This window comes from Alosa pseudoharengus, unplaced genomic scaffold, assembly GCF_046254945.1.
Source record: "Alosa pseudoharengus isolate Yale_2024_CS ecotype anadromous, Long Island Sound unplaced genomic scaffold, YU_APseudo_1.1 YU_APseudo_1.1_scf_12, whole genome shotgun sequence".
Taxonomy (NCBI): domain Eukaryota; kingdom Metazoa; phylum Chordata; class Actinopteri; order Clupeiformes; family Clupeidae; genus Alosa; species Alosa pseudoharengus.
Window position 1 is genome coordinate 7,466,325 of NW_027468587.1, and position 27,500 is coordinate 7,493,824.

Below are 27,500 nucleotides of genomic sequence, written 5' to 3' on the forward strand. Positions count from 1 at the left end.
TAGCATTAAAAGCTTGCATTACTCAATACTGAACCGATGGAGGAATGTAAAACCAAGAGCCAAGGAGTTCAAGATGAGCATCTCAGAAATTTGCGAGAGGATTTGGGGATAGGGACAGAGATGAAAGGAGAAAGAGGTAAACAAAAACAAAAAGAGGTAAACTAAAACAGCGGAGACAACACACTGAGAGGAAGGATGCTTACAGTGAGACAAAAGGTTAAATGTTGCATCTGGCAGAGAAAAGTCAAAACATAAAGTAGGGTCAGTAAATATGAAATACAAGATGTGTTCTTGGCATCTAGTTTGGCAGTAACAAAAGGTCTCAGACGGCTGAAATCGCCCAAGTGAATCGTCTAAGTGAAATATTCTGACATGAATAGTATCTCAAATACCACAACGAGTGGACAACCAGGCAGATTTATGAATGCATACACATTTGTGATGACACAGGATGTTGTGAAGTCATTCGGCTGCCTAATCACAATCACAGATCTAACACTGAAACCAAATGGCCACAATAAAGTTCTGTGTCACAAGTGAGATGTGAACGTTGTGGCTACTGTCTCCACTCTCTACATAGCCACATTGTCTCACGCAATCACAAGTTGGCCAAGATTACTGGAACTCTTTTCAATTACAAACCCAGACAATATACTGTTGCACAATTATCTAATGAAGTCTTTGTTGGTTTCCATTCATACTTCCATTGGCCTACTTTCTGTGGTGTAAAACTAAGTGTAAAATAAACAATTAAATAATGCAAAATAAATAAATAAATGCTCTCCAAAGTTCAGATAACAACAACAGTAGTACTGTTCAGCAGTGCACCCAGGTCATGTGACCGTGTGACTAAAAAGCAGCGCTGTGCTTGGAACAAACAAAGGCTCCTCTCGCAGGCTGTACGGCACATTCCCGGGCGGAGGCCACTGGGACTGGGGGTTTGCAGTACAAGAGAGGCTGTGAAGGTGGCCACTGTGGAGACTGCGCCCAGGTGGGTCATCTCCAGATCTCCCTCTCCGGAGGGCCGTGTTAGTGTAGTGGCTAGCTTGCAGTGGTCATTCCTGGCGCCCTTGAGCAAGGCGCTTATCTGTACGTCGCTTTGAATAAAAGTGTCAGTTAGATGCATAAGTAAGAGAGGCTGTATAGGTGGCTACAGAATACCAGTAATCTTATCTACCTATGACAGAGGAGACTACGAGACTAATGCAGCTTTCGAGATGTCTCGTAAATCATCGTACACTCACCCGTACAACGTGTACCAATGAGTGGCTTTAGGAACGCCTTTCTCTCGAGCCACGAGGGGTATTAGCAGGAGGCTAGTCATTGTTATTGTTTTGTGCTACATGTAGCCTCTAGCTAAATGGCTGGAAAACAAATTGTTACATTGTATTGCAGGCACAGCAAGACATGAATTGCAATGAATTGGTGACCGGATTGAAGCAGCAATGTAATCTAGTGTGTAAGAGCATTACATCAACTTTAACATGACCAACACAGTACATATGCAAAAAAATACATGTCATCTCATCTCAACTATGGGCGCAGCCATGTTTGTTGTAAGGTCGTACGTCCACCTCGGGGTACCCTCAAGTGCTCCGAGGTAAAGTGGGCGTGCCTGCCCAAAATGCCGCAAGAAAGCTGGGTCATTTACACTTTCCAACTTGGGCGGCGGATTTACGAGACATTTACGAGACATCTCGAAAGCAGCATATTTCCTCACAATAATGGTTAAGTTAGCTGAGAGAGTAGCATATTCCTTCTGCTTACTCATATCTCATATCTATGAATTCATTGATTCATGAATTAATTAATGAAAGAAATAAAGAAATATCTCTGAATTCATGCCAATCTGATTTAGTCAGACCTTGTGCTGCTGCATGTCCAACATTTGACACAAAAGTTCCTTGTTGTCTTTAGCTCTGCCTTGCCAGGTTCTCCTGATATGCCTCTGAGAGGGGTGGGGCATCCTCGAGATTCTTCCATTCTCATTCTGTCCTGCAGGCCGACATCATTCCTCCACTACTCAAATTCCTCATCTGACTGTAATATCAACGACGGAAAGCTAACAAATGTCGCTCGCTATCTCTCCTTCTGCTTCTTGCGAGATTCTTGAATGTCGTAACTTTTAAGTGGGGTAATCTATCACTATACTGGTATTTATATAGGTCTATTCCCTGGTCGTGGCTATCTGATTTTGGGGTAGCTTCTTCAGAAAATTCCAGTGGCCTGGGTCATATGATACCACTGTTTCATTCATGAGCAGAAATACCTTATTTACTACTGAAAGGTGACGTCTTCTGTTAATGGTCATTTCTGGCGTTTTATGATTACAACATAATGTGATCACAGTTCCCCATCCTAAGGCCTCCCAGTCGCCACTGAATCGAAGCGATTTGATTCTGATACACAAGGTCTCAATAAGATTTGATTTGTTTCAAAGTCAATTCAGTTAAGAATGTTTGAGTTACAGTAGATTACCAATTTTGTTTGGATATAAAAATATTTTCAGAGAACTAATGCTGTAACTGAAGGCTACAAGGGAACCTCTAACCTTCTATATGAAAATATTAAAATCTAGTGAAAATTGTATGCATTCATGGGAAAAATGCATATATTAAAATATCGATCTCTGGATTGTATTAATCAATCTTGTATATATTTTTTAATATATCGATTGGAATCGGAAAATCCTATCTCTACATGTTACATACAGTAGTAGTCTAAGCTTCAATTTGTAGTCAGTCAGAAATATGTTTAGACTTCTGAAGGGTATGTATGTAGATTCGAGATTCATGAACTTCCATCAAGAACACATGCCAGCCAAGCCAGTTACAAGCCAGTTATCACATTACTGAGGAGAACATAAAAATCTATGACAGCCCGTTACAGAGTACTCCCTTTGGAAATAATGTGACCGCTACATTTCCCTTTTTGTAAGCAGTCTGGCTTTTTCCATGGGGGAATAAACTATATTTATTTATATATATCCATATGTGACAAACTCCCATCTGACAGTGAGCACAGAGCCAGGCGATTACTCCCAGGTGACCTGTCTCTCTGCCAGCTGTAACAACCCCCCCCCATTATTTTTAGACCCCCCCGTAACCACTCACTCCTTCTTCTCCTCCCGCATGCCCTCCCTCCATCCTTGGCAGAAAACGGTCATGGGGTGAGTAAACTGTCATAATGAACAGGTGCCATGGACACATGGAGGCACACACAGACAAAGCCAAATAAAGAGAAACACTTAACAGATGAGGAGTGAAGAGAGGAGAGAGGGAAGCAGAGGGAGAGGATGTTGAGAGCATGAGAAGACATTGTTTGTTTTCATTTTTGTTGTGTACATATAGTAGTTTATACATCTAGCAAGCAAATACACCCAACAGAATTGCACCATTTTCGAAACGACTAACGATTATTTCAGCAGAATAACAGAACAAAAAACTCTGATGGTGACTCATTCTTCATCCTTGTGGTTAATCTTTCCAGTTCTCCTTACTGGTGGCTGTATTCAAAGATAACCTCCTAACCACTGCCTTTGTGTTCCGGTTTACTGTCTGGTGAGCTTTAATCTATACTAGAGTGATAGACTACAACTACACTAAGACCATTCAAAGCACTCCTGTCATCAGTGCCACCATATCCTCCACCCGTGCCCTCCACCCTATAGAAAAGAGCAGCTACAGCCAGAAGGGAGTTCTGCATCGGTAGGGCTCTGGGTGTGGACGCATAAAACAGGACTCCCGTTTCAAACGGGTGTTGGCTCTTGATTCTCTTACAAACAAGTCCAGGTCTGATTTATTGAGGCTATGCAAGTTCTGTTTCTGAGAAACCAAGAGCATCGCAAGATGGCTATAAACAGGGGAGTGGGGGGCACCTGATGAAAATATTGCTGCGCACGTAAATCAATCACACAACCCCCCTCTTGTCTTGGTGGGAACAAATCACCCAGCGCATCAACCTCACAAACAGAGGACTTTCAAAATGGCTCACTACGCTGGATACAGCAACATGCAGAGAGCCCACTGGAGCGTGTCTAATGCGTGATGCAAATGCCTGGAAAACAATTTCAGACTGCATGCCTAATTTTGCCACAGGAATGTTTTTCTCTGCATTATACCATAGTTATACATGTTCATCTCAAATAAATCATACACTGAACAGAGTGTTAAGTGAGCTACATGCTGCTTTGGTGAAATTAACAATGATTAAATTCATCTAGTTATGCAGTGGAGGAATGCTGGATTAAAATGTCTCCTATCATATTCCGCTCTTGCGTTCAGCGTACGAAAATGCCAGCTATTCAAGCGCAGCACAGTGGCTGGCCTTGACTCCTGCCTATGAGCCACAGCTGCAAGCACAACAAAAGCCAGACGAAGAACAACAACGGCAAACTCCCGACTGCGAAGGCCTCGTCTTCTATTCTGACGGAACATGGGGGCAAAAAAAAAGTCACGGACAAGCAGTTTCATCACTTGTTGTCATGGCAATCTTTGCACAAAGCCCTGATGCTCGAGAAGATCACAGTGTTCTAGATTACAAACCCACATCAGCAGACTGCCTTCCAGTTCCAGAACAGAGGAGCAGACCAGCAGACTCATCCACCGTCCCATCAGGGGTCCAACCCAGGAGTGTGAGAGTTTGCAGGAGATCAGTGAGTGCTGTGTCAGGGGTGACAGAGACGGCCACAGTAGCAGGGTGAGGAGGACAAAGCTGGGGGGGGGGGGCGGTCTGAGGTGCTGTGAGCTTCCAATTCATTACTATGCACCCCGGGTCGATTAATCAAACCCTGATCCTGTCACAGGCTCGGTGTGTGGCACCCAACCCGCAGCCTCTCATTAGCACTCACTCCAGGGTGACTAATCACACCATCATCCGTCCATCAGCCGCCGCGTTATTGCTCTGCGAGCGGCAGCAACTGTCAGACAGCACACTGAGATATGAAACATATGCACTAGTGTACACTACTTCTCTTAAGGCTGTTCAAAGTACAAAAAAGGACAAATATCTGTTAATGACTTGCAAAGGTGAATGTCTGGTTATGATTTGTGTATTTGTGTATCTGTAAGAAACCTTCATCATTAAAAAAAGATAGTGATCTACAAAGGGATTAAGAACAGGTCATCACTCACTTCTGAACACCCAGTGTCTTCATTTGAAGGAGAGGCTGTGTATCAGCACTTCAAAGCCCAGAGACCACTACCAGGAGGAGGACTTTTAATATGAAGCCCTGGGTCAGAGCAGGATCTGACTTTAAATCCTGATCCAGTTATCTCTTGGCAACCCAGCTCACAAAACATAGTGCAGACCACGAACGTTGACTAGCCAGATTTCGGGTCATCTTAGGCTTCCCGAGAGCCCCAGGTCACCGATGGGTGTCACTGAGCCATTTATAGAATTGACAGACTGAGGGGTGCAGGGTGTGTGTGTGTGTGTGTGTGTGTGTGTGTGTGTGTGTGTGTGTGTGTGTGTGTGTGTGTGTGTGTGTGTGTGTGTTGTTTGTGTGTGTGTGTGTGTGTGTGTGTGTGTGTTGTTTGTGTGTGTGTGTTGTTTGTGTGTGTGTGTGTGTGGGGGGGGGGCAGGGAGTGTCGATCCCAGTATGACAGCATTCTGAATACCAAACATTGCTGCTTACCAAACATTGCTGAGACAGGAGAGAGGAGAACGTTTAGTGGTGCTGGGACAAGACGTGACAGACTGGATGTTGATTCCGTTGATGCCAGCACCAAGGGTGTTCTTCATTATGTCATCATGGAGCATGGGGGGAGGCCTGTGACAAATTTACTGCAAAGCTGAAACCCTTCCTCAATATATCAGGACAAGGAGGGGTGTGCTGCACTGCAGTATACAGTGGGTGGGGGTGGAGAATGGAAGAGAAAAAACACCACCCAATCAAAGCACTGGATCTACACCAAGTAAACGTGCCATCCATCCAATTACCCCATCAGAAACGTTTGCTCAGGCTTCCCAGTCATACTCCCAGAGATTGAATCCTGGGGGTTGATCATTCACCTCCTGTTCAGCGATTACCCTCACCCCCCCCCCCACCCCACCCCGACACACACCCCCACCTCCCAATCTAGCACTTTGACTTGCTCCAGTGTCAATTTGGCCCGTCAATCCCGCGTGAGTGAAAAACAAATAATGCTGTGGCTGCAACTTCACGCCGCAATCAATGGTGGTCAGTGTTGGGTCAGGGCAGGCGAGACGTGGGGAGCAGTGAGCAGTTCAGATGACTACTAAATGCTGAGGCCTGACATCATCCCACTGTGGTCTTCTAACCTCCTGACTCATGTGCTCACAGGAAACAGAGGAGGAAGCTGGGTGGATCATCTCTACTCTTAACAAACCATATGCTTGACACCGAAGCCTTTAAAGGGGTGGTGTGCTAGCTTCTCCTTCAGTAATGGCCAACTAAGTTTAACTTGTGGTAACTTTGGTTGAATATTGCCAAATGTTGCATATAATCAGAATGAGCAGAGAGCCTCTGCAGTCATACCTCGCTCACCCCTCTAATGCACAAGACTGCCTCTGTACTTCTCAAGCCATTACTGGGATAAAAATGCTAATGTGCGCTAACGGCATGGCATGAAACACACTCTGAAGGCTAGCGCTCACCTTTCTTCTTCTATCAACCTCAAGCTGACATCCAGGTGCATGTTCATGTATCTTTAAGTTACTGAGGCTGATGGTACTGTTTCACAGTTATTTCACAGATGGTGAGACAGTCTGAGATGGTCGGTTACTGTTCTACCACAAGGCCTCAAGTTCCACACTTTCCCAATAACAAAACCCATGATACGCCATCATGTAATATTGAAGCAAACTCTACGATTGCCTACTATGAAAAAAGTCTTTAGTGGTTTAGTGACCCAGTGTCCCTGAGTATATGTGTGGAGATGATTATAGTATATGCTGGCATGAATAGTGTGTGTGCGCGCGTGTGTGTGTGTGGTGGGGGGATTCAGTATTCTGTAATATCTGCAAAATTATTATCCCTCATTTGAATTTTGTTGCTTACTTCTGATGATGAATGAACTCATTGCCCAAATTTGATCCCCCAAAGGCAGGAAATGTCTGCAAAGCGTATTCAAAGGCCACCAAGTCTCAGTGGATGGGGGGAGGTGTGTACTGTATACCACTCAATGACTCCATGACTTATTCAATTATTCATCATTATTATAGAAATAATATATAATTATATTAAATGTAGACTTTTAATGATGATACTGGATTTTGCATGCAATACAAAGTAATAAGTTACTACACAGTTAATACACAGTAATAAAAAATTAACTCACTACGGCCAAAATGTTAAAGATAAGGTTATCTTTAACATTTTAGGAACAGATTAGGAAATCTACCAATGCGACTCAGAAAAACTGCTACAATCCATTGTGTGGGTTGCACAGCCAATCAACTCATTAATGTTCAAGGCCCCAACAGGCCTTGCAATTAACCTGCCTTTTGGTTGACAGCAGCATGACGAAATGGTTACTGAGGGGAGGGGAGAGGAAGTCTAATTTCTGACTGCAGGTTTGATGAGCCATGATTGTGTGAGCTATGGTTTAGCAGTAAGTTAAACGACTGCTACACAACCCCACAGATTGGCTTTGTTTTTGAGCCTTCAATGGACCCAAGTTGTTTCACATTCACATTCATCACAAAAAGCTACATAGTTCTTTTGGACCCCATATCGCCCTTTTATCACTCAGTGCTCAAACTACCTGATTGAATCGGGAGGATTTATAATGCTCCTAAATCAGGTGCCACCAACTAATCAAGAGTGGAACTGATGAATTAATTTAAGGTTCAAGTGTGTAAATCGCTGCACACTGCCACAAGAAATGAAATGATGTAGGCTCCATACAACTTGTAGCCTACACTAGCCTATGATCTGCCAAACAGTGAGGTAAAGTAAGAAGTCTAAGAAAATATACCACAAATTGAGATCATACAGTTGGATGAGAACTTAATAGGACTATTCTGTAAAACAGTAAAGCGGCTTAGATGTAACTGTTATGAGTGAAAGGTGATTCCAAGTGTAAACATTATCCTTTTGCTCACACTAGGCTACGCCACACTACGCCAGAGGAAAAGCGTTAGCCTATGCAGCTAGACAGTAGACACAACACTGTGCTCAAAGGGGCAGCTGTTTATTCTGGTTAAAGTATAACAAAATCACCTGATGGCTGATGTCGATATCAGGCCAGATGACGCAAAATTCAGCCTAATGCGTTTGCTGACAAATTCCGAGTCATAGCCTACACAGGTTGGGCTACTTCAGTGAAGCGATATTCGCACATATGCAGGCATATCAATAACGTGACGTAAAAATCAAACCTGTTCTTCGTATTGGACCGGCATTGTCCACTTTTGATCCAGAGTCGGTACGGTCTGCGACATGAACTTCTTGAGTTGGCGCAGGCCAGATTCGGCTCGAGACTGCGTCTCTGACAGCCCGAGCGCTACCCCCAGTCAGCGACCAAATGTAGTCCATGTTACAATATGATGCAGAACTACTTTTCAGACGTCATATATTCAAACTGAGTAAAATTGGTTAATGACAGTATCCTGACATCGCGAAGTGTGTGGTTGTTGCCAAAAAGTTGCAAGTACACTGGCAAGAATGCACCTCGACGTTCCACCACATGCACAGAACCAGGAACTGAAAGACATCAACAACTGCAAAACTTTTTTTGCTGCTGGAGTGGCGTCAAAGAAACCCTTTGAATTGCAGCTAACCCTTTCGGTGCTAGTGTAGCCTATCCTGTGTAGGTTATGACAAGTGTCTCAGAGGAAACGTGAACTTAAGGCTACTGTCAAGCTTTCACCGGAATAAGCACATTGTCTCCGTACGAACGACAAATTCATTATAGTAGTCTGTCAATGACTACGATCTTATTATGAATTTTAAAACGGTTCGGATGTCATATTTTAATATGTAGGTTAGTTACACTGAAACTGAGAGGCAGGAGGAAAATAAATGTATATTTTTAATCTCAACGTATTCAGCATGTAATTGGCAAAATCAACCTGCACCCTGTCCACTCGGCGCAGGAGAGATGGCTAATGCCGTGACATCTCCCTGACCGCCGCCTCTAGGGTGACAGTAGACCTGTATACTGTGGTCGAAGTAAATGTGTGTGAAAAACTGAAAAGACCAACAGACCAGAACAAGGTTTAATAATTGGGAAGCAATTTCATTGTGAACTGCACTGGGTCTCATACATAATTCATTAACCAAAAGGCAGATATGGTATAGCCTACAAGTGGAAAAAAGAAAGGAGGGGAGACAAAACAAGACTATTTGTTTGAGTCTGATAAATGTGAATGACAATCACAGCAGTGACTCACTGAAGGTTCTGGGTGGAAAACACTTCCCTATGTGCCACAGCATGTTATTACACAACAAAGATAAGAAGAGAATAAAGTGAGACAATTACAGTGCAATGAAGAAAATGAAGAGGCACTTTAGATAGCACCCATTCCCTTGACTCCAAACTGCTATAATAACGGGAATGTAGCATATATCTTGTTCCCTAAAACAGTTATGATGATGGTCCAATCCGTTGCAATTTCTGACCAAAGACAAGCACACTGAAACAACAGACACAGGCCTTTTGAAAAGCAATCTAAATTCCCTCTCCTCTCCCATATCTTTCCACATAATTGTACCTTGCTATGCTTGATATTTAATATTTCGTAATCTACATATTATTTATTTTAATTCCTGGAAATTAATTGCTCCCCAAGTGGCTCAACAAATCGGCCCTTTTGTTCTAACTCCTAAAATTTTGGTATAAGGTTGCAAGGTGTAGGCTGTTCCCCCTCTACTGGTGTGTTCTAGGTAATGCAAGATATTCATGAATAAAAAAACGCTCTCTCTCACTCACTCACTCTCACACACACACACACACACACACACACACACACACACACACACACACACACACACACACACACACAACTCACTCACTCACTCACTCACTCACTCACACACACACACACACACGCACGCACACACACACACACTCACTCACTCACTCACTCACTCACTCACTCACTCTCACACACACACACACACACACACACACACATACACACACACAGCCTTACAAAATAGCAAACAGCACCCTCTCAAAAATGGCTATGCCGAGCAATAAAAACAATTGCTCTTTAACTACTGCTGCTGAGGCAATAGAGGGCTAGAAGATGAGAGAGCTTAAATGCAGCTGGGAAGAGCAAGGTTGGGGGGTGCTGAAAATGCCCATGATGGATAAAGGTGTCACCCTGCTCTGCCATCAGGGGGATTAAAATCAGTCCCCCTCTCATCTGCGCCGTGACCTTCTGCTCCCTGGGGCTCCCCAGGCACGGGGCAGGGTGCCGCAAACGCATTTTTAAAAAGGCTACAGAGCCGCGGTTCTGACCTTGTTGGCGCTGTAATATAGCAAAGCACCGTGCGCACACAGCAGCAGCACAGGGCGCCCATCAAATCATCCGTTACACAGCCGGCAGGGGCCGTCTACCCTGCACACTGGAGCCAAAGTCCTGGCTGCCCAGAGGAGAGTGATGCTACCCTACCTCCCCTTTAATATCAGGCCTCTGGGAGAATAAAACCAGATAAAGAAGCACTCACTTTTGCTCCCACACCACCATCTTGCTTTCTTTCAGCAAGCTGAGCTGTAATTAACATACAGCTTCATTTCCAGACGCGTGAAAAATAATCACTTCACTAAAACAAACCTTGTTAAGAGGATACAAGGTGATGTGATTTTGGAACCCCCTCTCACTGGTGAGTGTACTAGTTTGCAGTGGAGTACATTAGAACAGTGTAGCACTAAAATGTGGTATTCTGATAGGGTTTTCTCATATAAGAGAGTAGCAGAAATGTACAAATGAAATTAAAGCAGCATTACACACTTTTGGTCTAAAATGGGCAAGCTGCCTACCTAAAGAAGACATGCAAAAGCCTTGCAAACACTTCAAGCAGGCCAGCTGGCACTGATAAAAGCTTGCCAACATGCTAATTGGCATCTTTGGCGATACAGTGAGCAATGTCACGCTGTGAAGGCTTATCTTATTTTCACAGGGTGTTTCGACCCGAACAACAAAACTATTTAGCGTGTAGCCTAGCCTGGATGCCCAGTGTGAATAACAGGTAGGTTGAATGACAGTGGCGTTGCTTAAATTTTATACATATTGTAGAAAGAAGATAAATTGTTAATTGATAATGACACTTAAATAACTCAAAACTCAAATAGCTGAACAGGAACATAATAATTGAGGTCTTGAAGAAAGATATCTTAATTATAACAATCCATGCACCCTTGGCCACACAGCCAACAAATGTCAAGACAATGGCTTTAGTCTCCAGGGGATATATAATGACAAAACATGTCTTCACTGAGGCAAAGGTTACTTAGGATATAAAAGCAGCCGTCTCCAGACTAAACGTGAAGTCTTCACAGACAGCGATGGGATTTGTGTGATGACTTAACCTGTGACCATGCTGGAGAAACTGGGTCCGTTTCTGCACGTCCCCCAGTTCCAGTACGAGCCACCAGGGAGAAGGAAGATGACGGCTCATTTAAGTACCAGGCACGGCACTGAGCTTAGTATAGGAGGAGGAGGATGAGGAAGAGGAGGAGAGAGTGATAGCGGAATCTGTGCCACAGCTAAGACAGGACTCTTAATCTTCAGAAGAGGAAGGATATCATTATGAAACAATGAGCAGGGGTCCCACCAGGCATCCCAGAACTCAACCACAAAAAAAATAAGTGGCCACACATACCCAGATATTGCATAACTATGAACACACACACACACACACACATACACACGTACACACACGTACACACGTACACACACACACACACACACACAGTGCAAATCACTTGGAGGCTCTCTGTGTTTATGGTGCCAATTACCCTGACACAAATGGAGCAGCCTCTGGTTTGTTCAGCCGGCTCACTCAGCTGGGCCAGATGCACCTGATAGTGAGACGATTCGGCCACAGAGGGGAGGGGCAAGGTGCCGCCGCCTCCTCATAATGCTATGGAGCTCTACTTCACATACCCAGCACTGAGGAAGGATTACTACCACCCCCCTCTATGAAGTCGCATTTGTGGTCATATTTATTGGATAGGTTGAAAATATAACAGTATGTAAATATAAAAATTTAATAGAATATGACAAAATGACCTAGTCTATTTTAGCTGAATAAAGGGAATGATCTATTTGCTTAAGTGGATAAGGAAAGGTTAATCGGGAATTAATGACATGTTTGGTGTTAGGTTTGACTCCCTTTGGTACTACACATGTGTGGGTTGGTGGCTGAGACAAAGGGCTTGTTTGTAAACAGTCACAAAAGACCAGCCTCCTCTCCACTGTGGTACGACAGGGTGCAGCGACGAAAAGAAAAACAATGCGTGGTAGTGACAGAGAGAGAGAGAGATAGAGAGAGGGAGAGAGAGAGAGAGGGAGAGAGAGAGAGAGAAACAAATGCTCCCATTCAAAATGTTAAACCTTTTTGAAGTCACAAATAACTAATAAAATGTTTTCATATATGTACATATCCTTCCTAAATTAGGACAGAAACTGGCCAAATATTCTGTTGTTTCCTCTCTGTAATATCTCTACCTCAGTTCTAGCAGCATGCAGATCCAGCTGACACACCAGGAGACTAAACAGTGAGAGACGAAAGAGACAGTAAGCCACTTACAGATGGGCCAACAGACTCTCAGGCCCAACAGGAGAGGAGGACAAATCCTTTTTAAAAGCCATGAAGAATATATAAATTGCTTAAAAGGAAAAGATTAATACTAAATAGATAATGCTCAGCAATAATCAGATCCACAGCATGTTGATCCTCCATCATGGAGGTGAGGACTTTTTTTTTTGGTGTTTTAAGCCCCCAACGTTGTCTTTAAGGCAGCGTTGCCTGGAAGGCGCTAGGGTTAGGCATGAGTTAGGGTTAGGTTTAGGTGCCTTTAAGTCGACGGTGGCAGTGCTGCCTGGAAGACGACGTTGGGGGCATCGAGCTGAGGACTTCATCTTTTTTCCCCCTCAGAGAACAGCATGACATGGTTAAATGGGGTTTATTTAGTGCCGTGGGTAGTTAGCAATTGTGAAAGATTAGCTTTAAGCTTGACTGCATTGATTGGAATGTCTGTGGATGTCTTGCCTCTGACGGCTGCAGTAATAATGCCCTTCCATCTGGGAGCCTCCAGACTTTGATAGAGGAATCCCTGACAAAAAATGAGTGTCCAATTAAGTAGGTCATTGTGCATTGCATAATTGTGGTAAAATAGGGCCGCTTTGAGGTTTGTAGTCTAACAGCAGTAGTTTCCTGTCTCTTGCGTTAAAAGCAAACTCCTACTACAAAGAACTCAAAGCAAAGGGGTGCACTGGGTTATCAGTAGAGGGTACACCTGGAAGATAGTCATTTGCGCTGTACTGCTCACAAAGGATTCTCCTGAGAGAGACTGTATTAGACTCCAGAGGGTTCTCACTAAAGAGAGAGAGGGATTTTAATGAGATGCCACCACTTAATCCAACACTCTCTGCCCTTGAGCAGCTTGGTTATTAAACTCCAGTCCAGAACTTTGGGCTGACAAGAAAGCCAGCAAGTTGGTCCATCATATACTGTAGCCAATGAGTCTCTTCTGTCGTCTCCAAGCTTGGCTAGTTTATTGACTTGCTTTTAAGACACAAATGGGCAGTACCTTCGAAATGGCCATTGTTAAACCCACTGTTCCCCAGTGGGTGAGAGGAAAATCATTGACTCTGACGCTATTTCATTTGCTCCTTGGTGGCAGAGGCGCCAAAACAAAGCCAGGCAAAGGCAGATACTAGCGTCAGAGCCACTGGCCTATTTTCAGACTGTGAGCCACACAGCAAAACCGTGTGCTTTCCTACAGCAGAACTCTCGCAGTTCACTGTAACTCTCGACCTCAATTCTAACAGAATGCTGAGAGATCCTGCTGACATAACCAAACATCAACGAGCGATGAGACAATAGTTCACTTATATATGGACAGGCTCTCAGGCACAACAAGAGAGGAGGATAACATTGTCCAAACTATGGCATCTACTGATTAACATATATATTAATAGATAATATTCAGCAATTATCAGATCTACCAGTTATAGGGACAGCTGAGCCTCTACCATGGAGGTGAGGAATTAACCTTCTTTTGTAGTTTATGTAAATTCTCAGACATTATGCTTTTTTTATGTTGGCACTGCACAAGGACAGCAAAGCCTTTAAAAATAAAGCTTCATAGATACCTCACTGGGCTGGACAGTCAGTGGGAAGCTGTTTTGTTCCAAGAGGCTTTTCGGCTGGTCTGCGCTATGTAAAGCAGGGGCATGAATCTGCTGTCTGGTCTGGAGCAGCAGCAGCATGGGGCGGTGCACCCCCCTCAGCTCTAGCCTCCAGGGGGCGCTGCACCCCCCTCAGCTCCAGCCTCCAGGGCCTCCCACACTGGAGCCAAGCAGCAGCAGCAGCTACTCGCGGGGGGGCGAGGAGGCTCCCAGTGATCGATCGCCTGCCCAGGCCCCGGAAGCATCGTGCATCAGCGGACAGGGCAATCTCTCACAGACACCCCTCGCCCCCACCCTCACACCAACCAGTAGCTCTCACCTCACCTCCTACCAATCTCAGGCACTGGTGTCATCCATTCTCACCGGCCACACCGCTGCCTTGGAGGGCTCTTTCGGCTCACCAGTGCCGAGTGTCTGTTAGGCTGAAGAATAGGCCATGGCAGAGCCCACCCAGCGCACACAGGAGGAGCGATGACCTGTCCAAACGCAGGGGTCAGCACTAGATAAAAAGGGGGCGGGAGAAATAAAAGGTAGGTTGGGAAAGTCTACCTAATTCGCTGAGACCGGGATAATGGAGCTTCCTGATTTGCTGAGAGCAGGAAAACGAAGCTTCCTGATTCGCTTAGGGCGAGCTAACCGTGAGTATAGACCGTGCACTTACTGCTGAGCAAATGAAGACATCAGACTGAGCAGGTGTGACAGACAGCAGACTGTCGCTGTCTTGGGCCATAAGGGTTAGTGTAGAGTGGACGAGTAAGTAAGCGAGTGAGCGCGTCCCGGAGAGCATGATGATGAGCAAGTGTGTGTGTGTGTGTGTGTGTGTGTGAAAGTGTGGGAAAAGAGGAGGAATGTACAAAGGAGTGGAGCCGGCTGTCTCCACTTAAGCTCCAAGTCAGAGAAGAGAGGTGGAGAGGAGGCCATCAGATACGCACCAGTGCTCCCCTCATGTGGGCCAGTTTATTAAAACAATAGAGCTCAGTCCTTCTCTGAAGGTTGAGACCCTATGCAGAAGCTGACAGCTTTGTGAAAGGCTGGGAGGTAGAGGGGTTGGTTGGTGTGTGTGTGTGTGTGTGGGGGGGGGGTAATGACCATTACATTCATGTTCAGTACATAAATGATGTGGATAATTTCCAAATCATCCTTCCTGAACTGGTTGCACTTTGGTGATGATTATGATTCAGATTTTACGTGAATTTTAATAAATCTATGTGAAGATTTCATATCTCATCATATTTTGACAGACGTTGACAACGACATTTAAAGGCTTGCCAAATTTTGTTGAGGGTCTGATGGAAATATGAAACAAAAAGATATCAGCAATCAGTCTTAAGTAATTGTCTTTTTTCCCCCTCCATCACTTCAGAAAGCAACCGAACCTACAGGGCAATATTTTATTCCCCACAATTAAAGCAAACATTGCAAGGGTAGGCATGATCCTATTTAATTTCCTCATGATTAATATGCACCAGGAAGCAGCCGAGTGTTAAATATTCCAACACACCTTATTAGAGGAACAAAGTGTTTCCTTTTACACTAATGGGATTTAATTATCATGCACCGGCATGAACGCAGAGGCTCAGGTTTCTATACTGAGCCTGACACTGTTCACAATGGCCACTGTCGGCCACGTCTACCTGCTCATGAATCATTCTATCATCATACCGTGTTACAGCGGAGCAGTCATATAACAATTAGTTGAACGTAAGGATCGTTAAACAGTATAGATGTGCTTCTATGGGTTTTGTCCCTTTACGTATAATAGGTCTATAATAGGTCTAATAAGCCTCTAAAAGCTGTGCCAGGTTGTCAGAGGATATGCGAACGGCCTTGCTCCCATCGTAAACACATCTGAAGAAGGACGTTCAGGCAGAGACACACACAGGGTGGACAGGTGGGGGAAAAGGCTGTGACGACTCAGAGATTGTTAAGCTTAGCTGAACGCTCGCTCTGCGCTTTCCATCTCTCGATCTTAAAGAGAAGCAGAGCAAGGCTGAGCGCAATTTTTAATGAGGTCAGATTAATATCAAGGCAGCACCCAAAAAAAAAAAAACGGTCCTCTTACAAAACGGCCAAAACAATGTTAGACAAGCCCATAAACAAACACAACAACCAATTCTAAAATAAAACATGGGCTGGCAGAGGTTTATTTCATTCAGGATAAAAAAAACCCAGCCGAAACATTTTTTAAACTGTAATGTGAGACCATAAATCTGTTCACAAAACTAAAACAAATATCAGGTGTTATACGGACTGGCAGCTCTTATTTTCTCCACTGCAGGAAAATGAATCAATAGCCGCAGCAGACCACACCGGTAAAACTGCTTAGTCTTCATCCGAGGGCCGCGGGTAATCAATCGCTGCTGGGGCAGACGGCAGCCACGGCTGGGTTGGTGGCGGCGGCTCTCTCTCTGAACGGAACAAGGAAGCAGTGGGATTACTCTGGCCGTGGCATTTATAAATTGAACACATTGAGGAGAGCACCCGATGAGAGAGTCCCCCCCCCCCGCCTGCCTTAATTACACGGCCGAGGCGATATATCCAGCCGCGTGATCTCCGGCTGCTGGGCTGCAGTAAATCCAGCAGGCGTCGGGCCCAGGCCGTACCCACTGACCAACAAAGCAAACTATTTTCATTGCTCTCCAGGGTCTCCGCCATAAATCTCCGAACCCTGAAGTCCATCCTCCGGACCAGTGGGGATGCTGGGATTTTGGCCTCAACGGAGAGAGGGGTTAAGTTGGAATGATAAATATGAAGGTGTCATGGTGGAAATGCTCCCCGTTTGAGCTTCCCGCACTATGTCCACCTCTCTGTACATTAAATCATCCCCACATTCCTCCCGTCAACCCCCAATCATCCATCTATCAAACAGGCATCAGCCGTTTGATCCCAAGAAGTCGACCAGGCAGGAGGGAAAATGTAGGACTCTTTTCATCACACACAGCCCCAAGGACTTCAGAGGATGCTCTTCACAGCCATGAAACACAGATGTGGACTTGAGACAGACGAGCAACACACCAGCACGGAGATTTACAGCTCATTTGACCCCCGCTTTACAGCGGGTCTTCTTAACCTTCGCATTGTATCTCTCTCTAACAGTAAACAACCCAGAGAGTCCCAGAGACACTTTAATCTGGTGTGACATTGAGCGGATGGATTAAAGTTACTACTTTACACGCCCGTCAAGTGTCATCTTTATTCATGGTGGTCTTCAGAATAAGGTGTGTAACTTCAATGGCGCGTGTGTGCGAGAGTGTGTACGGGTGTAACACCCACCAGCGTTATAAACCACCAACAGGCAGAAACACAATTGGTGCATTCACAGCTGCTTGGCCCCCAGTGAAAATGTGATGAAAATAACTAAAGGTAGAAAGACAATGATATCCTATGCAGTAATCTGCTTGGCCCCCACTAAAGGGGTTGAACTATGTGTAAGGCAAAAACACAATGGATGCCAAATCAACTTTGCATAAATAGTACGGTGTCTTGTGTAATTCCGCTGGATTTTCTTGTAAAAATTGTTTTTTTTGCATATTTTGCTAGTATAGAGTCTAAGGAACAAGATTTTTTTTGTCTTCAAATTTTCACGATCCATTTTCACACTTAGATGATATCATCATTTATATAATGCATAATTAAGACTGGGACTACTATCACTTGGGGGTCAAATGTGAGAAAACACTGGTAAAGAGGGTATTCTGCCTAATTTTTGGGTGCTGATTCTGAATATCATATTTACTTAGCTGATTTTTTAGTTTTAAACCTGCTAATTAGCATTTGCGGCCTAAAACTGGCCTCCATAGGCAACATAGAACGGGTGAATAGGGTAAAAAATTTAACTCCTTGATATTCTTATGAAACTTTACTAGTTGATTAGTTATGTAGAGACAATATTTTTTTGCATTACAAGTTTTCTGAAAATATATGTTTAAGCATGTAATTTAACAATATCGCATTAATTATGCACTAATTTGCATACATTTCAATTACAGACATCTGAATATTGGATAGTTAACATTGAATGTATACGTTCAGGTTTGCCTTCAGAACTTTTTCTGGATTCAGAGCCTTAAAAGAATGGCTTGTTCAAGCACCAGTCCTAGGTTATGCCGATTTCAGTCGTCCCTTTATCTTAGAGACGGATGCATGCCATGCAGGATTGGGGGCAGTTTTGTCACAGGAGAAGGATGGGTTACAGCGACCAATAGCCTTTGCTAGCCGGGACTTGCGGCCAAGTGAGAGGAACATGTCAAATTATAGTGCCATGAAACTCAAACTCCTTGCAGTCAAGTGGGCAATCACAGAAAAAAATGTCAAGTATCTCCTGGGCAACACGTTCACCGTGTACACTGACAACAATCCCCTCCAATACTTGCAGTCAGCGAAACTGGGCGCTCTGGAACATTGCTGGGTTTCTCAGCTTGCCCTCTTTATTACAACATCAAATATTGTCCTGGGCCAGCTAATTGCAATGCCGATACCCTTTCTAGGCTTCCCACAAGCCCCACTAACACTTTGCGATTTGTGTCACACGGCCTGGACGTCCCCCTGCCGCTTGCCATAGCCAACATGCAAGCCTCAAGTGCACCTATCCAAGACTCTTGGATGACAGAATCTTGTATGGTGGACACCATCCCTGGTCGAACCAAAAGAGACCGGAAAGTCCTGCAAGGGACTGATCCCTGTATTTCCAGATACCTGTGGTTTTGGTGACAGGGACGACCACATACCCGTATTTCCAGATACCTGTGGTTTTGGTGACAGGGACGACCACATACCCGTTAAGACAAGTGGAGTGAACCAAGGGAAGTCCGCAATTGATAAAGCAGTGGTCCCAGATACAGGAAGTGGATGGGACCTTGTACCGAGCGATCCAGGCTCCTCCTTCCAGGGATCCAGTGCTGCAGCTTTTACTGCCAAAGGTGTTGCGAGTCAAAGTGCTCACTAGCCTACACAACAACCACGGCCATCTGGGGGTGGACAGGACCACAGATCTGATATGACAGAGGTGCTACTGGCCCCAGATGTGGCATGAGGTGCAAAAGTGGTGTTCTGAGTGTGAGCACTGTGCTTGCTAAAGCAAGACAACCCAAGCCAGAACCTTCTTGGGAAATATGCTAGCCCCTAAGCCTTTGTAAATAATCTCCATTGACTTTACTCTCTTGGATTGGGCTAGCACAGGACAAGAGAATGTTCTGGTAATCACAAATGTTTTCTCAAAGTTTACCCAGGCCTTTCCCACCCCTGATCAGAGAGCTTCCACCGTAGCTAAGATTCTAACTGAGAGATGGTTTTATGTGTATGGCGTGCAAAGGAGAATCCACTCTGATCAGGGGAGCAGCTTTGAGGAGGAGCTGTTGAAACACCTGTGTGACACCTATAACAAAGACTAGAACCACCACTTATCATCCAGAGGGGAATGGTCAATGTGAACGTTTCAACAGGACACTTCATGACTTGTTCAGGACCTTACCCCCTGAAAAGAAGCGTAAATGGCCCCAGTTGCTCCCTCAGCTCCTGTTCGCCTATAATACCACCGTGTACCAGTCCACACAGCACTCCCCATACGAGCTGATGTTCGGTCAGAAGCCACAGTTACCAGTCGACCACCTACATGGATATACTGGAGGTGACCACAGGGTCAGTCCACCGACTGATTGGGTGGTGCAACATCAAGAGTACCTGACTTCTGTCTATGCTAGTGCTAGGAGACACTTAGAAGAGGCTGCGGCATATCATAGGCATGGTGGTCCTAACACTGTAGTCCTCTTCAAAGTGGTTGTATGCACATCCCACCTCACTGAGGCCAGGTGCAGGACAAAAAAGCTTATCAAGGAAAGAAGAGTAGTTGTCCGCACACTGCCATCATAACACATAACGCAACGTTTCGACCCTGGTGGGTCGAAACGTTGCGTTATGTTTTTAACTCAATAAATTTAGTTCTTCTGGGAGATTGTAGTGTGCGGTCCTGACACTGTACCCATATTACCACCTGGCACTCTAGTCTTTTTCTAGTGGGCAGTGGTAGTGTAGTGGTTAAGGAGCTGGGCTAGCGTGCAGTAGCCTGAAAGTTGTCGGTCGGTTCAATTCCCGGCTTTCACTGTTATGCCCTTGAGCAAGGCACTTAACCCCAAGTTGCTCCGGGGACAATGTGATCTCTTGTAATATAGCTGACATACAGTATGTAAGTGACTTTGGTGTCTGCTAAATATATGTAAACTCTTTTGCAAGAACCATTTTCATGGTCGCCACAAAATCCAGGATACATGGGTGTCTACCAAGTATGAAATTGTGGAGTGTCTTGATGGAATTGGCACACACTATAAGATCAGGCTGTATGGGGAAAAGGGCCCCCTTAAGACGTTCCACTCATAATACTGCCGGACAGCATTCAAACCCCTTCCACCTCCCACAGTCTGTTTCACATGAGTTCTCTGCCAGTGTAGCAGAAGTAAATATTCTCCCCGTCCCCTTCAAGCCTTGGCAGTAGATAGGTATGCTACCAGGATGGTGAACTTTAAAGACAGGTGTGTATGCAGAAAGGCTGACCTGCAGCGCTGGCGCACACGTCCACCTGTGGGTGGTGATCATATACGTAGCTTCCTCTCTGGGAGAACACAGCCGGTCATTTGATATTTTTGCCGCATGGGTGTTTGTGGTTGTTGTTGTTGGAAGAACATGGCTTTATTCTTAATTCTAAGACTTCATTGCTTCTCTCGCACGCCCGGCCTGTTGGCTGTGGATAACCCGTAGCTTTTAAAGAGAGCAAATGCACATGGTTTAGTGTCTGAGCAATGTTTTCCCTTGAGTTTTTTGTTTTTTGTATTAGTTCAGGCTGTGAGAGGGCCATCCGTGGTTTGTCTGTTTGTTTGTACCTTATATTCTTTTGTTTGTTAATTTTGCCTACTGTTACTCAACTACCCATGCCTATGTCACCTGTGTTGCCTGTACTATTATTATTATTATAGATTATTTCCAAGACAAATTTCTCTTAAGGTAGACAATAGAATGACATGGCAGGTCAAGGAAAGCATCAAGAAAAGCAAAGATTAAGAAATCGTTTTTGACATAGGCAACAAGGGTGGAGGTGTTTTTACACTTTTCAGACACTCAAAGTTTGAAAACTATGGATATTGTTTTAGAACCAACAACCTTTCTACATTATCTGGGGGTTTTGTGTGCAAAAAGTGGAATTAATTGTCAAACAATTAGAAGAAAATGTGAAAATCACTTTTCGGACTAGATATAATCGCTTATTTTAAAACATACAGAAAAAAACACTAAAGATGGATCGTGAAAATTTGAAGACAAAAAAAATCTTGATCCTTAGACTCTATATTAGCAAAATATGCAAAAAAATTAATTTTTACATGAAAATCCAGCGGGACCCTATTTTCCAAACACAGCGTACTGTACTAAAAGAGCCTGGGACCTGTCCCTATAAATATACTACATTTAAAAACGATTTACTATACAGTTCTAAAACTGCCAAAGATTGCAATTATGACATTCACAAGAATTCATTCATTCACAAGAAGGGATGTAAAGATGAGGAATAATAACTAAATGTATAATAAAGGTGGGGGGGGGGCATGAGATGGTAATGAGATGGTTTAGATGGTGACCATTTTTGACAACTATACCCTTACAACTGATAGAAAAAATATAATATCACTAATATCACTAATAATCAGTGATTTATTACATTGGTGGGAAGTTCATTTATAACTTTTTTAAGCTTCCCTATAATGTGATAACTTCCTGCAAATGTAATAATTAATACGTTGGTCGGAAATAGAGTTATATTACGTTGGTGGTGAAATTATTACGTTGGCAGGATTATTACACTTAAAACGAGCAGATTATGTGCAGATTTTTATTATGTTAGTGGTTTATTATGTTGGTGGGTGTTACACAGGATACTTCTAATTCAAGGATACAAGGATACAAGGATACAAGGAAGTTTATTGTCACATGCATATAGTTACTGGAAGTAAGAAATGCAGTGAAATTATGTCTGGTGTCAGCCTATTTGTGCATTTATGGGGGGGGGGGGGGTGTAAAAAGTGCAGTAGAAGAGGGGTTTAGTAGATTAAGTGGCAAGGGCTGCATAAGAAAGGTGGGGGAGGATTGGGATTGGGGGGGGGGGCACCAACAAGGAGCACCCAAGAGCAACAGGGGCAAGGAAAAACACCCTTATCAAGGAAGAAACCTTGGGCAAATCCACGGCTCTAGGGGCTAACCCAACTGCCAGGGGTCTTGGTGTGTGTGTTGGGGGGATGACAGGGGAGGTGGGATAGTGTGCTGTGTATGTGGGGAGAGGGCAGTGTGCAATATGTGTGTTGGAGAAGCTTCCTCATGAGACAATGTGCTGTGTATGGGGGGGGGGGGGGGCAGTGTGCTGTAAGTATGTTGGGGATGTGTGTTGGAGAAGCTTCCTAATGAAATAATGTGCTGTGTAGGTAGGGGAGAGGGGGGGGCAGTGTACTGCAAGTATGGTGAAGGGACTTACTATTGCAAGCAGAGTACTGTATGTATGATGTATGTGAGTGATGACAGTTAAGATGTGTGTGTGGGCGGGAGGGGAGTGGAGCAGTGACTGTGTGTGTGTGTGTGTAGTGTGTGTGGGTAGGTGGGGGCAGTGTGCTGTAAGTATGTAGAGGATGTGTGTTGGAGAAGATCCTGAAGACAATGTGCTGTGTATGTAGGGAGGGGGGGGGGGCAGTGTGCAGCAAGTATGTAGAGGAGGCTTACAAGCAGTGTGCTGTATGTATGTGAGGTGATGACAGTGATGATGTAAGTGTGTGTGTTTTGTGTGTGTGTGTTGGGGATGGGGGTGGGGGGGGCAGAAAGGCTAGGCAATCAAGGACATGGGTAGATAGATGGAGGAGAAATCAAAAATAATAAATAAAAAGTTCTATGGAGATGTGCAAATTTGGAGAAAGTCAGATGTGTGTGTGTGTGTGTGTGTGTGTTTTGACGTGTGATGAAATAAGAAAATAAATAAAAGGTCTGTAGCATAGGGAGAGGAATGTAAAAGTGCTAAAAGTCATGTAGGTGTGTGTGTGTTTGTTGGGGGGGGGGGGGGGTCATGAGTGCTGAGGAGTGAATGAGTGCATAATTCCCTTCAATTCCTGTAAATAACCTTTTGGTCTGTGTGACTGAGTTTGTTGAGTTAGCCAACCCACACTGTGAAGCTGTGACTATGGCAGTGCTGTGGGTCTTTTTTTTATGGGCAAAAGATTTAGCTGCCGTGGGAGTGTGTTGACAGCCTCAGCAAGACATGAGGCGACATACCATTTCTCCTCAAAAGTCAAACTGCAGGAACACAGACATAACATTTTCTGTTTGCAGTCTCGGTATTAAAACGGCACAATTCCTCTCAGGGGAAAGCTAAAGCGTATGTTTAACCTTTTAAAAGGAAGGGCTCCCTGGTCAGTCATAGTGCAGTTTCTTTTCTGTCTGGAAACATGCCCACAGTGTCACTCACTCACACAGGCACATACACTCTCAGAAGTCAGGAACTCAGGGTGCCTTTCATATCAACAAAGTCTCCCTAGAGCTGGCCAAGGTGCAGGCTGTGGTTTATGATCTACACTAAAAGGCACAGAGATAGCAGGTATTCGACAAGATAAACCCGTCTCCTGGTGTGTGTGTGTGTGATGTAGGTTTGATTGATGTTGTAGGTTTGCGTTTCATTCAAGAGAACTTTGAAAAGATACTCAAAGAATTATTAAAAGAACAAATAAATTGAACAGTAACCGTGAAGAGCCCTCCTCTGAGATAGAACTGTGAACTCGGCTTTCTACTCTCAGGATTTGGAGTCAGGAGTCTCCCCTACTGAGCTCCGTCCTCTGTGTCCATGCACCCTTACTTTCCATCAACAGCTGGGGGTCATTACAGCCCTACTGAGCTCCGTCCTCTGTGTCCATGCACCCTTACTTTCCATCAACAGCTGGGGGTCATTACAGCCCTACTGAGCTCCGTCCTCTGTGTCCATGCACCCTCACTTTCCATCAACAGCTGGGGGTCATTACAGCATCTCAGCGACCGGGTCAGCTCTCCACTAATGCCCACACAGCAGCCATGCAGGGTTGTTTTGTGTGTGTGTGTGTATGTGTGTGTGTGTGTGTGTGTGTGTGTGTGTGTGTGCGCGCACATGTGTGTGTGTGTGTGTGCATGTGTGTGTGTGTGTGTGTGTGTGTGCGCACGCATGTGTGTGTGTGCATGTGTGTGTGTGTCTGTCTGTGTGTGTGTGTATGTGTGTGTGCGCGCGCATTTGTGTGTGTGTGCATGTGTGTGTGTGTGTGCGCGCATGTGTGTGTGTGTGTGCCGGGTTGTTGATCTGATTGTAAAAGCCCCCCTGAGGGTCCCCTATGATTGTGCTGCCTCAATAGCCCTATGGCCAGAGCTCAGCAGGGGGGTTTAAGGTTGGTTGGTTGGCTCGGGCAGGTAAAAAACACTTTCCGCGGCAGCGGCACAAACCTAATTCCGACAACGTGACAAAACTCAAGAGGGAACACGACCCGTAATCGCATCAGAGGTCGCATGCATCAGCAGCGCAGGGGCAGCAGCACGCGCCGCTCTCACTGGTCTGCTCCAGCAAACAGCCTGCTTCTGGTCCCGCCCGGCCGAGCGAAACCATCACACGCTCACAGGCGCCGCAAATCCGCCCGTCTGGAGAAATGACAGGGCTGTCAGCTGGAACACGTGCCTGTCACAGGTGATCACTCCATCCGGTTGTGGTTCCACAAAGGAGAAGACAAGAACAAGGTCCTCTGCATGTCACCAACTTGTATGGTCACAATGGAATGTATTATGACACCCCACAGGGCCAAAAGCATCACGTATGGGGTGCAGTCACACCAATGGCCCACCTCTGAATATGCATATGGCCTATTAGACATGCAGTTGGAGGCTCAACTCAGCAGCAGTAATAGAAGAGACAACAATAAAAAGCTCCTACATCTGGCCTTTCTCCAAAACACTCTCAACACAATTTGCACAAATTAACACACACACACACACACACACACACACACACACACACATCCTCAGGCCGTTTCCCCTAAAGCAGACAAACACATTAAATCTGGTCCCCGCCCCAGTCTACTAAGCCAAAGTCCTTTTAGGCAAGTCCCTCCACTCGGCTGCCATATACCAACGTTTTATGGGCACTCATCGGGCACAGTCTTTGGGTCGAACTGCGCATGCGCAAGGCTTCACGACAGCAATCTTGCTCCAGCGGCGAGATCACAACACATGATTGGCACAATATCTTCACAACACACCATATGATTGGCTCAATGTATTCACATCACACCACATGATTGGCTCAATGTATTCACATGTCGACGTTTTGCCGAGGAAGGGGTGGGATATATGTAGACAACGGCCATATTGACGTGACAAACTAGCCCCATGCATTTCTATGGAGTATTTTTTGAATGCTGTGTCTCCACATTAGAAAGTCTCTGGCTAAGCTGAGACCAACTGAACTCCAGCCTGCAAATATCTGAATCCTGGAGGAGGATGCTGGAGACGCATCTCGTTCACTTTCAGTGTTGGGAGTAATGCGTTACAAAAGTAATGTAATTACTGTAATATATTGCTGTTTGCGGTAACGCGGTAATGTAAGGCATTACAAAAAAAAAAATTGGGTAATATTTACTCGGTACAAACTTCAGTAACGCGCGTTACAATGCAGTTTAACCCAAAATTAAGCGCTTGTTTTGTTTTGATACATATTCGCAAACACCAAGCGAGAACAACAGAGGAGAAAAAATCCGCGCAAAATAGAAGAACGTTATTTCCTGATACTGGTTGAATATGACTGTGGCTGCAGCAGACTCGCAGGCGGACTCTATTTGCGGGATGGACATAAGCCTACGCTCATTATTTTAAGTAAATTAATGAAACATCTAAAGTAGTGCCATGCTAATCTTTTTGATTCTTGATAAAACACAAACTATGCTGTTGTGCATGTCAGCTTTGGGCTGTGAACTTAAATTCAAGAGAATAAAGGGATAGAAATGCAGAAAAAGATTGTGTAGCCTGGCAGTGCCACCGCTCCCACCACGCGCATCACGCACTTTGCGTTGGGCACCCAAATGTAACCAATGAATAGTAGCTTTACTGCAAACTGCGTTTCACTCTTCATCAATAACGTTTACAATGTCAAAATGCACTAATACGATGTTACATGCAAGTTTGACACCTTTTGGGTTCTCTCAATCACCACGTAGTACTAGAATTGGTGGGTCTTCAATCATTCGTTTTCCAAGCATTTAGGCTACATGAAGCACATGATATGCTGAGTCGACTGAAACGCATTCCATTCAGATAGCTAGGTGGATACCAGGCTCATAATTCACTTGTATTCGCAAAACGAAATGTGAAGCAACATGTCATTGCATACTTCCATTTCCAAAGCAATGAAGGTAGCTTAAAACAACTTAACATTGTGCATATTATTGTTAATATTGTGCTATCAATGTAACTCAAACAAATAAGGCTTGTAAACAAGAGCTGGCAAAAGGGCATTATGACAACGTAAAGATCAATGCTCTTAAAGTGACAGTGCACCATTTATAAGTAAAACAGCATTTCTTCAGAAATTAATGTTTAAAAATACACAGTAATGGTCTGTAAATAATAGGCCTTTTATTTTACTTTAGGTGTTTGAGTTATCATTTAAATGTCACTCACTCAAAGCCACTCACTTAGGGCACCGTTTTGGCCACAATCTTACATACGGTTCCTTTAAGTTTTGATTTACAATATAGTAGGCTCTCTATTGATTTTAATGAGTAGGCCTAGGCCTTAAAGTTACAGTATTTCTATCACAATTTACCAGACTTTGACCTTTTGTCGGTTTTTAACAAAATTCTGACTATGATTGTTCCTTGTATTGCATTATGAGGACTGCGCCTATTGCATTCTACTGTTGCCTTAAGCCTAGCTCAGTCATTATGCTATACCACATCTCCCTCCATTGGAAGAGCAAGCTGCATTGAGCGTAATAAACTGCATTTAGAATGGCAAATCCATATTTCTAGATATTTTGGTGAAAGTAACTTAAAAGTAATGCAATAGTAGTGTAATGCCTTACAATTCAGAGACAGTAATATTATAATGTAACAAATTACTTTGAAATGACAGTAATAAGTAATGCA

General features: G+C 44.4%; 1 protein-coding gene across 5 annotated transcripts in view; it reads right to left on the reverse strand.

The window, feature by feature from the left end:
* Nucleotides 1–27,500, reverse strand: part of oxr1a (oxidation resistance 1a) — a 92,642-nt gene that overhangs the window by 57,030 nt on the left and 8,112 nt on the right. For 3 of the 5 annotated variants that reach the window (XM_076279961.1, XM_076279962.1, XM_076279960.1), the window contains exon 1: nucleotides 8,344–8,667. The exons of 1 other annotated variant lie outside the window; for it this stretch is intronic. In XM_076279961.1, the coding sequence (XP_076136076.1) occupies nucleotides 8,344–8,500 (157 nt within the window). In that variant the 5' untranslated portion in view covers nucleotides 8,501–8,667. Of the gene's footprint in view, nucleotides 1–203; nucleotides 228–8,343; nucleotides 8,668–27,500 lie in introns of those variants that run through there. One more of the 5 variants, XM_076279964.1, reaches the window with a different exon arrangement.